The following is a 14,899-nucleotide window of genomic DNA, read 5'->3' on the forward strand; positions in this document are numbered from 1 at the left end:
ATACGCTACCAACGTACCACTTTTTGCCTCTCAGTTCTCACCAGTTCCAGAATACTATGGGTGACAAGCTTATTCGCCAAACAGCCGGCGCACTCTGCGCAGAACGCTGTCCTTCTCGGGGTCGTAAGGGTGGTCCTTGCTCGGAATCTCGAGAACGGTCGGGAAAGCAGCTGTGTACGTATCGACGCGATGTCTTATGCGATCGGCAATCTGTTCCTTCAATCAGCCTTTGTTCTGTAACCAAACGTCTTCCTCCCCTCGATCGTTACTGACGTGCTGGTTGATGAGGATGATGCCGATGTCCTTCCGCGATGTGAAGGATTCAAAGGCAGACTCGATCGCAGAGGTGTCTGTCTTGCCATCCACCACGAGGAAGTTCTTTTCTTGGTCGGCGCCCGTGCTGACGTGCTGTACACTTGTCAGTTATCTCGAGCCGCAGTCGGATCCATTGTTCGGTCGAAAGAGCGCACCCCAATGCCAGCGAGGAGGAGGCCGGTGACCGAGTCCTAGCTGGTTGTCAGCAATTGCAATCGCCCGGAATATCGAATGCAATAGTCCCTACCTCGTCGCCGATGACGGCGAGGAACTGTCGGTCCTTCATATCTGCTTGCGAAGCCATCTTGGATGACTTGTGCGGTTGTAGGAGAACCTGCGACGCCCAGGAGGTCGGCGGACGGATTGACGTACTGCCCTTAATTACCTGTACTGCAGCCGGACTGGCACAGCTCCACTCCAGCACCTCACTGTGGCTGAATTGTTAGCGCTCTCGTGCCAGGCACTGCTTGCTGGAGCCGAACTGCTAACAGGCTCGGATGACCAGACCCCACCCACCTTAGGTAATGCATTTCTGTACGTATCTCCAAGGTGCGCGAATGAATTTACGGTCCATGCACATGTGGATGGTATCCCTGTCGAAAGCTCCTCCTAGCAGCGGGACAATGGCCAAAAATCAATAGGCCCAAACTTCTTTGTAAACAATTCCACCTAGCGACGAAATCGACGACGACAACGACGACAAACGACAACGACACGCCACCCGACCCCGTCGACCACGAAGCCATCGCCACCGAGGCCGCCATAACCCTATCCGTCCAGAAGCGCCTGCTGATGAGAAGAAGCGCAGTCCAACAAGATGCCGCGTCTGGTGCGAAAGAAGCCACTCTCTGAGCGCCTGAAGGCCATGCTGAACCCCATGGACTTCTTGCTTTGGCTGTCGGAAGAACTGGAGACAAGAGATTGGGATTCGAAAGCACTGGGGACACAGCTCGGGCTCGGCTGCAACTTTGTGTTCCTTCTCGCTAGAGCTAATTGCGTAGCATCGGAGATTGAGGATGATGTGTTCAGCGATGGAAGTTCCGGGAGCATCGTCGCCTTCATTGTCAGTAGCATCGCGTGATTTGAATTGCGCATCATATTGGCTAACAGACTGTTAGGTGCGGCCTCTTGTTTGGATGCTTGGCCTCCTATCCGTCGCCAACGCCTTCTATGTCATGACGAGGACAAGGCAGTACCGATTATTTCAAGTCAACGTCGAAGACAAACCACACACCCCGTCAGCCCAGCGAGTCAAAGCAAGGTCCGATCCGGCCGTCTCTTCGCCCCTCCGACTGTTGAACAACCTCTTGTCCTCCGAGACTGCTGAGTCGCGAGCTCATCCCGACAGATCACACGATGTTTGGGAGTTGAGCGTCTGGGACCCTCTTCCGGTCTCCTTGCAGCTTTTCTGCCTCTTCAGCCCTGGCCACGTCCTCGTCTACATGATGTTCCTCCCTCTGGTCCCCTTGGATCCCAGACCCAGTGTTACAATCTTCAACTGCATCGTGTTGCAACTCATTCTTTCTGTTCAGCTGGTCTTCGTCCAAACTCGGTATGCTCAGCAGATCAAAGATACGGCCATCATCCACAAGGAAGTCCTCCACGAGTACGACACCAAGTTCGTGCGGCCGCGCCTTCACCCAGTTGTTCGCGATGTCGGTACGCAGTGTTCCCCCGAAGAAGCTGAGGATGAGGAGTCCTTCGTTGAACTTGGAACGCCTACAACGGTTATAAAGAAGGAGTTCGTGGTTACGCCCAATCCTCACGTGAAGCAGGAGGACCCAGTCCACACTCCTCCAATTAGCAGCTTCGCCTCTCGTCTCTTTACGCCAACCTCGAACCGGCGGTCCGAGTCTTACACACCAGTGCCCAGTACTCGTTCGGTCCGTCAAAGCCTTCCTCCAGCACCTATGTACCAGTCCACTTCAACATCCACCGCAAACGCTGGAGCAACAAGCTTTGGCGGGAATTTGGGTGTATTCAACCACGCGAACTCGCCGCTCAAGAAGACGTCTAGTCTCAATGAGATGAATCAGGGCTTCATGTCGCCCCGGAATTCGAGAGAAATGGCTGCTCGGGAACAGCGTCGGGGAAGCCCGCTGAAGCAGTCAGAGACTAGGAGGTCGACTGGTTCAGATGCCCTTGACCACACGGGTGCTCCGGATTACAACCCATTTGCCAGCGCGAGGAGAAACAGAAGTGCTCAACAAGGGGAACGGTACCCCTCCAGGTGGTCGGGCTTTCATTGAGCGGTGACGTAGTTACCTCAAAAGATGGGTGGAATTGCTCTGGTGGAACATTTGCTTGATGGCTTCAAACTTATTTACAGCAGCATATGGCGGCGTTAGGCTGATTTGGGCGGATGGTCAACTCTGGGCCGGCGTTCTCCTTTGTTAATCGACTCTTCAAGTCCCAGACTGACTTCGTATTCCTGAAACAATATTTCTTTCAAATGTGCATTCATTCGGTGTCATCGTATAAATCCGGTTATCACGGTCAAGGAAGTCAGGCACGGCTGAACTAAGTTCAGGGAAAGGCGGCAAAGATATTAAGGTTCCGGGCATTGTTATAAACGGAGCAACTGCAACACACCGGACTGTATCCGAATTTTAGAAGATTCAGCGCCACCCAATCGTGACAGTACACGATGTCTGGGTAGCTGGAGGCTGAGTCTTCTGATGGGGATGTTGCACTTGCCTTCCGCACAAAAGCGAAATTCGATTCCCCTCGCCTTAGAATTCTGGGCGAGGTGGTGGGAGTCTTGGCAGACTTGCATGAGAACAGAGAAGGCAGTGAAGACTATATCCCTTGACGAAGACGTGACCACACATACTTCCGATTCGTCAGGTAGTATGACCTTCCAGATGACCTGCCGGAGCTCGATGGGCAGTTGAGGGCGCTATTTGGAAGAAGCCATGGTTGGTGATAACTACGATGTTTTGTGGAAGCGAGGCGTCCGGACCAAGCGAAGGTGGTGTGAATCGATGAGCGGTCTAGGGTGGAGAGAGTGAAGATGTCGATTCCGAAGGCTGAATATAGGAAAGGAGGTAAAGAGAATGACTAATAGAGAGGGCGAAGGATATATCAGAGCCAAGACAAAAAAAAGGATGATTCTTGATGTTGAGATGGTAAAAGGGAAGGAAGGAATTCAGAGGGAGCTCATGGAAATAACTCAAGAAAATAAGGCAGAAAGGCATCGCTCAATGCTCAAAAAAATCTTGAGAGAAGGCAAGTACGCCGAAAGCGTTGCACCTGCCTCCTTTGAAAAGATAATTAGATGAAGAAAGATCTTGGCGCATTCATAGCCGTATACGTTAAGTGATTGATACATTTGGTTCTTTCCAAGGGACCCTGTTGATGATACCTATCTGTATGTTTATTCATCTATTGTCATCCCGAACTTCATTGACCGTCTCATGCTATGATAATGCTCTTTCCAAATGTACCCTCTGCTTTGTACTCGATAAATGTCTGTGTCAAGTATTGAACCCTCCTGAAAGTCTTCGCTTCACGCTTCCACCACCGATGAGCCTTTCGCAATCTTCTATCCATACTGTCGAAACACTCCTCGATGATCTTTTCGAGCTCTTGTGTGTACTCCCTCATGCATTCTGAGAGGCGTGATAGATCGCAAGTTCCAATTTCGTCAAATCTTTTTTCTTCAACGGTGTATATCTGTGCATCTGCAGCAGATATCCGGAGTAGCTTGCATCGTGTCTTTGGTGCGTCGAAGTAGGATCCAAAGCAAGACTTAAGAGAGGGATTCCCAACGACCACCGACAGAGTCTCCAGTTTCGGAAAGTAGAATGTGAGTACCCATGCTACCAGGTCCAAGTATTCCTTCTCGCCAGTGATGGCTAAATGACGTGTTTCTTGAAGAACGTGCTCGAATTTGTCTTCGCTGAGATGTCTTCCAGAGATGCCGGGCCCTGATTTTGGCAGAAGAGGGTATCCAAATCTGGCTGGTAAGGTCGAAATGGCACAGAGAAATTGACCGTGTCAATGGCCGAGTCCGGACGCTTGAATTCAATTCCACTCAGCATGGAGTTCTGAACGAATTGCCGAGACTCGTGGCAAACATGCATGAGCACCGGAAACGCAGTATATACCAGCAACGATTGCGGTGTGTCGCATCCGGATGAAACAATGCAAACTTCTGGCTCAACTTGAGGAAGTGACAATTTCCAAATTTCAGCCCGAACTTCCAGAGGCAACTCGCCAAAGAGGTGGAAATCCATTGCGCAGGCGTCGACAACTGGCGATACGGTTCAACGCCGACAAGAGGAGGAAGAGGGCGAAGCACGAAGGGATAGGGGAAGGGGAAGAAAGAACACCATTGAGTTGATTAAAATTCTGGGGAAGGAGCGTTGCCAACTTACAAGCAGCTGCCTTGTACCTCGAGTCAGGGGTTGATAGCAACTGCTGCTCATCGAGCCGTTGCGCCTTGGTGAGGTTGGCTGCTCAAATCTGTCGTCCCTTACTCAGCAAGGATGTTCCTTTCCCAACTGCAACCCATCATTTCCGATCTTTGAAAATCGCCGCACACACCTGGCAACGGGTTCGTGGGTTCTCTTGGTGTCAAAACTGTTTGTTTACTGTCTATCTGTCTGACTACGCAGCATTTCTATCCCCGCATCTCCTCGAATTGAATTATGTCGACCCGTTCAGCTCCAGCCACCGGTCGACCGCCCGACAGACCATCATTTCGAGTCTTATCCCGGCGCCCTGGACAGCAAGTCTCCGAAGGGTTTGGTCGGGGGCCAACTCTAAGCGCGCGTCTTAGGGCCGTCTTTCCAAGCCGCCGGGCTGAGAAGGGTAGCACCCATCGGAATCAAGGGTACTAGGAAACCGCCGAGAAAACCCGGTCAAGATCTAGTCACTCTCCCACAAGTCCTCCTCAAGTAGGGCGGAGCTCTGACCGCATCACTCGTTGGAATACGGCAAAGGAACTGGGTCGTTCTCGGAAAGGCCAATCTTCTGAACCTGAAGCTCTCCTCCGGAGAGCTAACACGATTGCCCACACACCAGCAACTGGATCTTCGAGAGAAGAGCGAACACTGGAAGAACGTCGTTTGGTTCAGCTGGAGCGCAGAACTCTGAAGGAGAGTGGAGATTACCTTGGCGTCACAGGAATCAACCCCCTCACTGGAGAACTGGACGTTCTGACACCATCCACGACCAGCTTCAGCTCCGCTTCCTTGGCCTTCGACCAAAAGCTGGAATCTCGACACAAGTCTGACTCTCGACGTACGCGCCGAGGAGCCGAATTGCTTACACAGGAGGTGACTAAAAAGCTTCAGCAACGAGAAGAACAAAGATTTGCCCAGAAAGATCGAGAAAAGGAGGCCATACGACAAGCACAGCGCAAGGTTCAGTGGCAACGCCATAGGCAGCAGTGGTCTTCTGCAAAAGAGCCAATTCTTAGCCCAATTGCGCAGTCAACCAAGAGCATATCCACCCGTGGTAAGCTGTGCTAGTGTCTACATTTTGCTAGCTCTGGCAGTTGATGTACTGACCATTGAATCAGGGTCTGAAGCGAAAGAAACCCGAAATCTGCCCGAGCAACAAGCAACCCATCGTTTGGGAATGAGCCACACTGATCCCAAATCTCATCTGCCCAAGCATCTAATCTCGGAGGAAAGTGATGCCGATTCGTCCGACACGGTTTTACGAAACCCCCAAAGCAGGCGATCATCCTTTGCATCCACCACGGTCCCGGAGCTCGGGAGAAACGGCCGCAGTCTGAGCAAAGGCCGAGGACCTGAACACATACAGCTCCTGGTTAGCGACGTGACCCCGCCTCGAGATATCAGTGCGAAAAGCCGGCCAGGCCACATAAGGCCCCCAAATCCCATCACCAAAGAGAAGCCCTCGAAAAGGGAAACCATGGAAAAGGATCTACCCCCATTACCTCAAGGGCCTCAAAAGACAGTGTCTTTTTTAGACAAGCGGTGCCCAGAGATAGAGCCGGGAGGCCGGAAAGCTCTCCGGGCCGTTTCCAGCCCAATGGCTCTGCGGAAAGTAGACAATCAGGACATGCTGGGGAACAACATCAATGGGTCCTCAAAAGTACCATGTCTAACTTCAGCCAAAATCCCTACTCGTCGTTCGACAATAGTACTAGCAAGCGTATACATGATGTCAACGACCTCCTTGAGAGGTCATACCCTGCGGGAAACAATAAATCCATGGGAGGAAAAACAGATTATCCCACTGGTTCGAGATCCGGAAGCCCTGAACAGCGAAGAGCACTCGGCAGCAGCGCCACCAGTAGCGGCTTGTCTTTCTTTGACCAAGCAAATGCAAGAGTTCAAAAGCCAGCAGGCAGCCAAGACTCATGGCCTACCAATCATAGCGAACATATCCCCATTCGCGTCATCGTTGATATACCAGAGCGATCTCAAAAGCCCGCTCAAAGGGAACCCGTTGACCAGAAATTCTATCAACGCGCTGGGGGACATCCGCTCCAGGGTGACTCACGAGCCGTCAAGCCTGAAAAGTCTGACTTTCGAGGACCGAGTACCAACTCCAAGAAGGACGGAGATCCACGAGGACATGATATACCAGCGAGAGGTAAGAAAGACGGAGGCTCTGAAGACAGAGACTGCCACCATACCCATCACCACCACTATTGGCTCCGGCCAAGGTCTTTTGCAATCGAGCCCATGCCAAAATCTACCCAAGAGGAAAGTCAGCGAAAGCTGGAGCATGTTGCAGAATCGACGCATGAGTCGAAGATGCGACGAACAAATGTCAACATCGACAGAGAACATCGCGACCGAAAATGTCCGACATCTGAAAAGCGTCAAGAAAAGGATCAGGGCTTTGGTACCAAAAGCAAACCAAACGCTGGCCTTCCAGCACCAAAACGATGCGATCCACAAGGGGGCCGGGAAATACTCTGCGAGAAATTTGGCAGACAGCGGCAGACAGGAGAACCAAGCCGAGGACCCTGTCACATCACACATGTCCATGTCTACATCACACCTAACCGCGTTAGAGCAAGTCAACCAGCAGGACCAGAGCAAGATCGCATCGACGGGGGCGGCGCGGGCCGCAGTGGCCGAGTCGGGCAAAAAGACGGTGGAAACTCAGAAACGGAGCCTCCCAGCGGGAGGAACGCCCAGAGTGCTGCCTCTCAGTCTCAGGAAGCCTCTCCCAGACTGTGTCCCGAGTAGGAGATTGCGGAACAAGTTCAAAATCATGAGGTTCTCGGGCAAAAGCCCGTCGAAGCCAAGCGACAGAGCAGCGGACGTCATAGAATCGGACAACAGCCGCAAGAGTTCGAAGGCGTTTTATGTCATGATAGGGAGAGACGGCAATCGGCAAGACACACCAACGGAGAACGAGAAATTGTCAGCAGCCAGCCAAGCCAGCTGGAAGGCTGGCTGCAGCACGTCAACGACCCTGGTGAACAGCGACTCCGAAGGCGGCGACACCGGAAGTCGTTTGAGAGAAGACATGTTGAATAAGTGTGTGCTAAAGTGCGCCACCCACGGCAAGCAGATCGCGGGGAGCTTGGCTCGATGGTACTGGAAAGCCATATCACCTTGCTTTGATCCGACATCGCCTGCCAGAAAGCGACTTGATGCCAACGAGTCAAACTGGAGGGACGTTGGACTGTTTCTAGTCGCGCTGAGTAGTATCTTCATCCTATTGGCGGTAGCGGTCCGCAGCGCGCAGGGGATTGCGTGGGTGATCCAGATGGTGCAAGGCTTGCTGGGGAGGTTGATTACGATTCTCGGTTGTTAACAGCCGGTGGGTAACGAGAAAGGGAGGTTGTGGAGGAAAGCTTGGCGTTGGAGCCCGAACAACCGCCGATCGGCGCTGTAGGGACCAGGTCGGCTGGGTGAGGCGCTGCGGAGGCCGCACATCGGCTGGGTAGGGGGAAAGAAATGTTTGATAAGACGGAGGCCGAAAGCGCAGCGTCAAATGCACATGATACGAGTTGAACGGGCGCTGTTTGAGCTTATGTGGGGTAGAGGCAGGCCAAGGGGCAGGCCAAGAGTGCAGCGCCAAGAGGAACCTCTTCAGACTTGATTGCCTTGGGTGCTTGGACGGGGTTGGCAGCGCGATGGCAGACGGCCGGGTTGTTGACAGGTTGACAAAATATTGATACCGGTATGCCTGTATGGCTATTTTCATTCATCAAATAAAGTTGCACCGCAGATCGAGCTGCCGGGTTCGCTTTCGCGATGCATGATGAAGTCGGCACCTCGGGCTGGTGGTGGCCTCCGGATTAGCTTGGGACGCTTGTTGGGATGACCATAGGAGGACCGGCCGATGCGGTGAAGCTGCCTCATGCTGAACATTGCGTGGCGACAGCAGTAGCCCGGGCAGTAGCAGCGGCGATCCAGGCCCTATCGTGTTATCGCGCAGTTCTGCAGCGTCATCATCGAGTAAGCCTCGGCGGGCGGATGTTGCATCCAGCTCCAGGATGGGATTCAGGGATTGTTGGTTCACTGCCACGGCTGCTTGAACGGACGGGCGACACTCCGTGGTACGTACTCCTCTTCTCAGTCTTGGGACGGAGCTGAGTACTACTATGTAAGGTACTTCGTAAGGCACTTTGTAAGGTAGAGTTATTAGTGCACAAAAAGTGCCGGGGGCCTGGAATAAGATCGGGACCGTTGAGAGGCAGAAAGTAAGTGAGGTGCTGCAATGCAGCATCGGCATCGCGTCAATCACGTACAGGAGGGGTACAAATGAAACCTGCGCCAGTGTCGATCCTCTTCTACTATCTAGTCTCGCTGGCGCATGTACTGGAGAGAATCTGGCATGTATATATCCGGATCCTTCCTACTAATTACTTAGCCAGAGCGAACAAATAAACGCTTTGAGAGTGAGAGCAAGAGAAGAAAAAAAAGTCAGCAACGGCAAACGACGGAACAAAACGGAGACGTTGCTGGGCCCAGAGGTACAAGTCGGACACATCAGAATTCAACGAGTTGCTGTTTCGGGCGGCGCTGAGCCCATTGGAGCCCACATTACTGGTCAGATTGCGGGCTCTTTGCGTCTCACGTGCGGGACGTGTAGTCAAGCAGTGGAGTTGACAAAGTGCCGAACATGGTCATTGATGGTATGTATCGGGTATCCTCATGGAGAGATTTTTCAAGCATCAAAAGAGTCGTACTTGACATGGTGGCCCACGGTGCCCTATGATGGTGTACGGTGGATGCCCGTGTGGCTCCGTTGCTTCGCGCCCCCTTTTAAGCCTTTAAAAAAGACGTTTCCAGTCTTGCCCGTCTCTCCCACTCCTTAACGCTCCGGGGATAATTGCTGTACCTTATGTGGCGTGTGTTGAGTCTTGAGAAACCCGGGTACTACAAAATGCCCGAGTTCATGGCCGCACCTGAAAGGTTCTCTGGCGTCAAGTGGAATGCGGGACCCCCGGGCCAGGGCACCTTGTGGCGGCGGGCCAATCCGTGGGCGTCATTTGCAAATCAGGGCGCTGTACCCCGCGTTCGCAGGTCTTCCGTCGACCGGACCCGCCTCTGGCTGGAGCTGGCGCCTCCGATAATCGGAACTGGAATCTTTTCGTCCCAGAGCTTCAGTCATCGTTGCTTGTTCCGTTAGCTACCTCACCTCAATACCTGGGTAGGTACCTCATATATGGGACTCTGGGTGCATTGGCGCAGTGGGAAAGGGTCGAAGTACCTGCGGTTTGCGGGCACTTTTGCAGAGGGGCGGGCGGACGGGCGTGCGTGCCTCTTGTTGTCGCCCTTGCACGTCTCTGTCTCTCGCTCCGATTTCGTATCCCTTTTTTTTTTTTTTTTTTTTTTTTTTTTTTTTTTTGGGTATCTATTTATTTTTCAATAAATTCTTCTATTCTCCCGTTTCCGGCAGGAAATGGAAAACAAGAGCGGAAGAGCCCCCGCCCGCCCGCCAGTCACCATGTAAGCTCTCACCCCCCCCCCCCCCTCCCACCCTGCCCCCCCTGGGCCCACCCGGCCCCAGCTACGCATCGGCGCAAGCAAAGCAGACAGAGAGGGACGAAGGCCTCCCGGTCCGGCAGATACATATTGAGCTGCTCTTCCCCCACACCCTGCCACACCCTCCTCCTACCCAAGATATTTCCTACGTTTTCTAATATTTTTCCCGTTCTCCATTTCCAACGTCCTCCCCTCTCACCATCCCTCCCTTGTTTCATCCACTAAATTACAATCGCATACAAACTCACAGCCCCCATCGACACCTCTCACACACAGATTTGATTTGGCATCAGCTTGGGAAACCCCTCACACCAAACAGTTCTCTACAATTGAGGCCGTCTTGACCTGCTTTTGAACTTGTTCCCTCCCGTCCCGAGTTGCACAAAATGCCTGTTGCCGAAGGCACCCCGCAGACTCTCTACGACAAGGTCCTTCAGGCCCATGTCGTAGACGAGAAGCTGGACGGCACTATCCTGCTGTACATTGGTAAGTCTGCGCCTGCTTCCTATGAGCTTTCGCGGAGAATTCATATGCTGACAATGGTTGAAACGCAGACCGACATCTCGTGCATGAGGTCACCTCTCCTGTACGTTGACGCTGCTCCCTTTCCCCCCAAACAGCTTCCTCGTTTGCTGTTTTCGTCCTTCAGCTCGGATGACGTCGGTTTAGCGACCCCACCGTGACACCTCGCTAACAAAGGGCTGCAGCAAGCTTTTGAGGGCCTGAAGAATGCTGGCCGTAAGGTCCGGCGACCGGACTGCACCCTCGCGACGACCGATCACGTAAGTCCCCACCCAAACGCGCGCATGCGAAGACATCGCCGCCCCTCAGTCCCGCAGCGGCGCCCTTTCCAATCGCTAACATATGGCTGGCCAGAATGTCCCCACCTCATCGCGGAAAGGCATGAAGGACATCGGCTCCTTCATCGCCGAGGATGACTCCAGAATCCAGTGCATGACCCTCGAGGAGAACGTCAAGGACTTTGGCCTCACATACTTTGGGCTCGGTGACAAGCGCCAGGGTATCGTCCACGTTATTGGCCCCGAGCAAGGCTTCACCCTTCCCGGCACCACTGTTGTCTGTGGTGACAGTCACACCTCGACCCACGGCGCCTTCGGTGCGCTGGCCTTCGGTATCGGTACCAGCGAAGTCGAGCACGTCCTCGCCACCCAGTGCTTGATCACCAAGAGGAGCAAGAACATGCGGATACAGGTCGACGGAGAGTTGGGCCCGGGCGTCAGCTCCAAGGATGTTGTCTTGCACGCCATTGGCAAGATCGGAACGGCTGGCGGCACCGGCGCTGTCATCGAGTTCTGCGGTTCCGTCATCCGCAACCTCAGCATGGAAGCCCGCATGTCCATCTGCAACATGTCCATCGAGGGCGGTGCAAGATCCGGCATGGTCGCTCCCGACGAGGTCACCTTCGAGTATCTTAAGAACCGTCCCCTGGCTCCCAAGTACAACTCGGATGAGTGGCACAAGGCCGTCAAGTACTGGAAGTCTCTCCAGTCCGACGCTGACGCCAAGTACGATATTGACGTCTTCATTGACGGCAAGGACATCATCCCCACCATCACCTGGGGCACGAGTCCCGAGGACGTTATCCCCATCACCGGCGTTGTCCCCGACCCTGAGACCTTCTCCACCGAGAACAAGAAGGCCGCCGGCCGCAGAATGCTCGAGTACATGGGCCTTACCCCTGGAACCCCCATGGAGGACATCCCTATCGACAAGGTCTTCATCGGGTCCTGCACAAATTCTCGTATCGAGGATTTGCGCGCTGCGGCCCACATCGTCAAGGGCAAGAAGATTGCGGCGAACATCAAGCGCGCCATGGTCGTACCCGGCTCTGGTCTCATCAAGACTCAAGCCGAGGCTGAGGGCTTGGACAAAATCTTTGAGGCCGCTGGCTTCGAGTGGCGTGAGGCCGGCTGCAGTATGTGCTTGGGCATGAACCCCGATATCCTTGCCGCCAAGGAGAGATGCGCTTCAACCAGCAACAGAAACTTTGAGGGTCGCCAGGGTGCCGGTTCCCGCACTCACCTCATGTCCCCCGTCATGGCCGCAGCCGCCGGGATCGTTGGCAAGCTGGCTGATGTCAGAAAGTTGGAGGGATACCAGACCAGCCCTAAGCTTCAGGCTACCATTACTCCCGACAGCGAACCCCACGTCGACGAGCGGGTCGAGGAGAGTGACTCGGAGAAGGACGCCCTTGCGGATCGACCGGAAGACAACGAACCCCATACCAACACCATCTCTGCTGGAACCTCCCTGGGCCTCCCCAAGTTCACCAGCCTCAAGGGTATCGCCGCCCCTCTGGAGAGGTCCAACGTCGACACCGACGCCATCATCCCCAAGCAGTTCCTAAAGACCATCAAGCGCACTGGTCTCGGCAACGCCCTCTTCTACGCCCTCCGTTTCAACGAGGACGGCTCCGAAAACCCCAACTTCGTCCTAAACAAGGAACCCTACCGCAGCTCCAAGATCCTCGTCGTCACCGGCCCCAATTTTGGCTGCGGTTCCTCAAGAGAGCACGCCCCTTGGGCCCTCAATGACTTTGGCATTCGCTGCGTCCTCGCGCCGTCTTACGCCGACATCTTCTTCAACAACACCTTCAAGAACGGCATGCTGCCCATCATCATGCCTGACAAGGAGAAGCTCGAGAAGATTGCCGACGAGGCGCGTGCCGGCCGGGAGGTCGAGATCGACCTGCCCAACCAGCTTATCAAGGACGCCGACGGCAACACCCTCGCCTCCTTTGACGTGGAGGAGTTCCGGAAACACTGCCTCGTCAACGGCCTCGACGACATTGGCCTCACCATGCAGCAGAACGACAAGATCGCCGACTACGAGCGTCGCATGTCCCAGCTCACACCCTGGCTCGACGGCACAAACTACCTCAAGAGGGATCCCAAGACTGGTCGTCTCCTTGCCAAGGCCGTCCCCGTCCCCAAGACGAATCGGGGCGAGACCAAGAAGGAGCCTCTCGAGTGGTAGGTGATCCAAGGAAGACAAAAAAAAAGAGCAGACGAAAACACAAAAAAAATGAATTGGCTTGTTTCAAACAAAGGGAGTTTTGTCATGTAACGTGTCTACGATACGAATGTGGGTTATGGCTTTTTGGGGACATTCATCTGTCCATAGATGACAACCTATCATCACACTGGCGGCGATTTGGGGATATTCAAAGAATATGGTATAAGTGGCTTTTCATTCACAAGAAGCTGCGAAAAAAGTTTTGAAACGAATTAGATGCGCAGTTCGTCACAGAACAGAGTTTTCGCAAACTTCATCTTCCAATCTCCAGGCCCCCAGTGAAATGACTCTTGTATATCTTCAAAGGCCATCGTACCTGGTGGTGGATGTTGATACGCTGCATATTTTGGACCTACGGGGTTTCAGACATCAACTTCAGGTTCCCTCAAGATGCCGACGTGAACAACGAAGCCAGACTCGATCCTCAATCCCGCAGGGAGCAACTCATCCGGCACGCGCCAGATACGAAAGTCGCGATGGAAGGCGCCGATCCATTCCTCAAAGACGTCGGGGCTGCGGAGCTGCTGCGCCACGATGCAGACGCACGGCTCGGGCCGGTCCGGCGTCGTCGTTGCCGAGGAGGAGGACGGGAAGTTGTCAGCCTTGTCGTCCTGCTGGGCGCGGAGGCGGAGGCGGGCGAGGTCGGCGGTGGTGGAGACGAGGGGTTCGACGAGGGCCTCGTTGTAGATGCAGTCGCAGCAGACGACGGCGTCGAAACTGCGGGCGAGGGCGGAGCCCGTTAGGGAGGCGTCTGGGGTGTCGAGTTCCCAGTCCAGGGGGCGGAAGTCGATTGTTCCCGGGGTTTGCGACGACGGTGTTGTCGTTGATGATGAGGCGTAAGAGGAGGTTGCTGTGTTTGCTGCTTTTCGTGAACGGCGTGAGGACGGGGACTTTGGGAGGGGGTTCGCCTCGAGGTTTTGGTGGATCATGCGCGCGACGTAGGGCTGGTCTGTCAGGACGTAGCGGGCGATGCGTGGGGCGAGGAGGAGGGCTGTCAGCGGGGAGATGCCGCAGCCTAGTTCGAGGACTGTGGAGGACGGGGTGAAGATTGGCGAGAAGGGGGAGGTTGGGGAGGAGAGGTAGGTTGCGAAGAGGGGGGTTATTTTCCAAAGGACTGTTTGCGGGTTGTTGCTTTTAGTCAGACTGGAAAATTGAATGGCATCGGCATCTTGGGATAAGAAACTAGAGTGAGGTTGAAATTGAGGTTGAGAGCAGGTTTGACTAAAATGACAAGGGGGTGATGGAGAATGGGTCTGTGATGATTTGACTTTAACGTCGAGGGGGGAGAAGGATAGAAGTACTGACCGGCCCCGGTCGTGCCTCCGGCGCGGGTCGATGAGAGGACCGTAGGGGACTGGTGGATCGTGAAGTCTCTGCCCGCTAGTGTCAAGGAAAGTTCTGTGGCTTTTGGGTCGATGAAGCCCAGATTCGAGGATGGGATGTTGTGGGAGAAGAGGAAGAAGGTTTCTGTAGCACATCGCGACGCTCCCGTGTAAGTGGTTGCTGTGGTTAGGTGATCTATTTCATTCGATGGGATGACCTACCCTCTTCGGGATCAAGGATTTCATCCTCGAGGGTGGAGATGAGAGCTTTTACGGCCATTGCTGCTAGCTGTC

General features: G+C 54.1%; 9 protein-coding genes across 9 annotated transcripts; 4 read left to right on the forward strand and 5 right to left on the reverse strand.

Moving 5' to 3' along the window:
• Nucleotides 1-69: 69 nt before the first annotated feature.
• Nucleotides 70-619, reverse strand: CORC01_09969 (V-type proton ATPase subunit F; the record flags this gene model as incomplete). Its single annotated transcript, XM_022621598.1, has 4 exons — nt 70-210; nt 274-408; nt 471-506; nt 563-619. The coding sequence occupies 4 exons, from the start codon at nt 617-619 to the stop codon at nt 70-72; spliced, it is 369 nt and encodes a 122-aa protein (XP_022471914.1).
• Nucleotides 620-1,132: 513 nt separating this feature from the next.
• CORC01_09970 (uncharacterized protein) lies at nt 1,133-2,564 on the forward strand (the record flags this gene model as incomplete). Its single annotated transcript, XM_022621599.1, has 2 exons — nt 1,133-1,378; nt 1,434-2,564. The coding sequence occupies 2 exons, from the start codon at nt 1,133-1,135 to the stop codon at nt 2,562-2,564; spliced, it is 1,377 nt and encodes a 458-aa protein (XP_022471915.1).
• A 483-nt stretch (nt 2,565-3,047) lies between these two features.
• CORC01_09971 (uncharacterized protein) lies at nt 3,048-3,146 on the reverse strand (the record flags this gene model as incomplete). Its single annotated transcript, XM_022621600.1, has 1 exon — nt 3,048-3,146. The coding sequence occupies one exon, from the start codon at nt 3,144-3,146 to the stop codon at nt 3,048-3,050; it is 99 nt and encodes a 32-aa protein (XP_022471916.1).
• A 583-nt stretch (nt 3,147-3,729) lies between these two features.
• CORC01_09972 (uncharacterized protein) lies at nt 3,730-3,921 on the reverse strand (the record flags this gene model as incomplete). Its single annotated transcript, XM_022621601.1, has 1 exon — nt 3,730-3,921. One exon carries the CDS (start codon nt 3,919-3,921, stop codon nt 3,730-3,732), a length of 192 nt encoding a protein of 63 aa, XP_022471917.1.
• A 251-nt stretch (nt 3,922-4,172) lies between these two features.
• On the reverse strand, nt 4,173-4,400 carry CORC01_09973 (uncharacterized protein; the record flags this gene model as incomplete). Its single annotated transcript, XM_022621602.1, has 1 exon — nt 4,173-4,400. One exon carries the CDS (start codon nt 4,398-4,400, stop codon nt 4,173-4,175), a length of 228 nt encoding a protein of 75 aa, XP_022471918.1.
• A 2,053-nt stretch (nt 4,401-6,453) lies between these two features.
• CORC01_09974 (uncharacterized protein) lies at nt 6,454-8,067 on the forward strand (the record flags this gene model as incomplete). Its single annotated transcript, XM_022621603.1, has 1 exon — nt 6,454-8,067. One exon carries the CDS (start codon nt 6,454-6,456, stop codon nt 8,065-8,067), a length of 1,614 nt encoding a protein of 537 aa, XP_022471919.1.
• A 1,578-nt stretch (nt 8,068-9,645) lies between these two features.
• On the forward strand, nt 9,646-9,891 carry CORC01_09975 (uncharacterized protein; the record flags this gene model as incomplete). Its single annotated transcript, XM_022621604.1, has 1 exon — nt 9,646-9,891. The coding sequence occupies one exon, from the start codon at nt 9,646-9,648 to the stop codon at nt 9,889-9,891; it is 246 nt and encodes an 81-aa protein (XP_022471920.1).
• A 742-nt stretch (nt 9,892-10,633) lies between these two features.
• On the forward strand, nt 10,634-13,244 carry CORC01_09976 (3-isopropylmalate dehydratase; the record flags this gene model as incomplete). Its single annotated transcript, XM_022621605.1, has 4 exons — nt 10,634-10,733; nt 10,802-10,833; nt 10,955-11,029; nt 11,124-13,244. 4 exons carry the CDS (start codon nt 10,634-10,636, stop codon nt 13,242-13,244), a joined length of 2,328 nt encoding a protein of 775 aa, XP_022471921.1.
• A 401-nt stretch (nt 13,245-13,645) lies between these two features.
• Nucleotides 13,646-14,885, reverse strand: CORC01_09977 (uncharacterized protein; the record flags this gene model as incomplete). Its single annotated transcript, XM_022621606.1, has 3 exons — nt 13,646-14,397; nt 14,589-14,750; nt 14,828-14,885. The coding sequence occupies 3 exons, from the start codon at nt 14,883-14,885 to the stop codon at nt 13,646-13,648; spliced, it is 972 nt and encodes a 323-aa protein (XP_022471922.1).
• Between the last annotated feature and the right edge of the window lie 14 nt (nt 14,886-14,899).

The sequence above is a fragment of the Colletotrichum orchidophilum genome (genome assembly GCF_001831195.1).
Source record: "Colletotrichum orchidophilum strain IMI 309357 chromosome Unknown Scaffold_94.1, whole genome shotgun sequence".
Taxonomy (NCBI): Eukaryota; Fungi; Ascomycota; class Sordariomycetes; order Glomerellales; family Glomerellaceae; genus Colletotrichum; species Colletotrichum orchidophilum.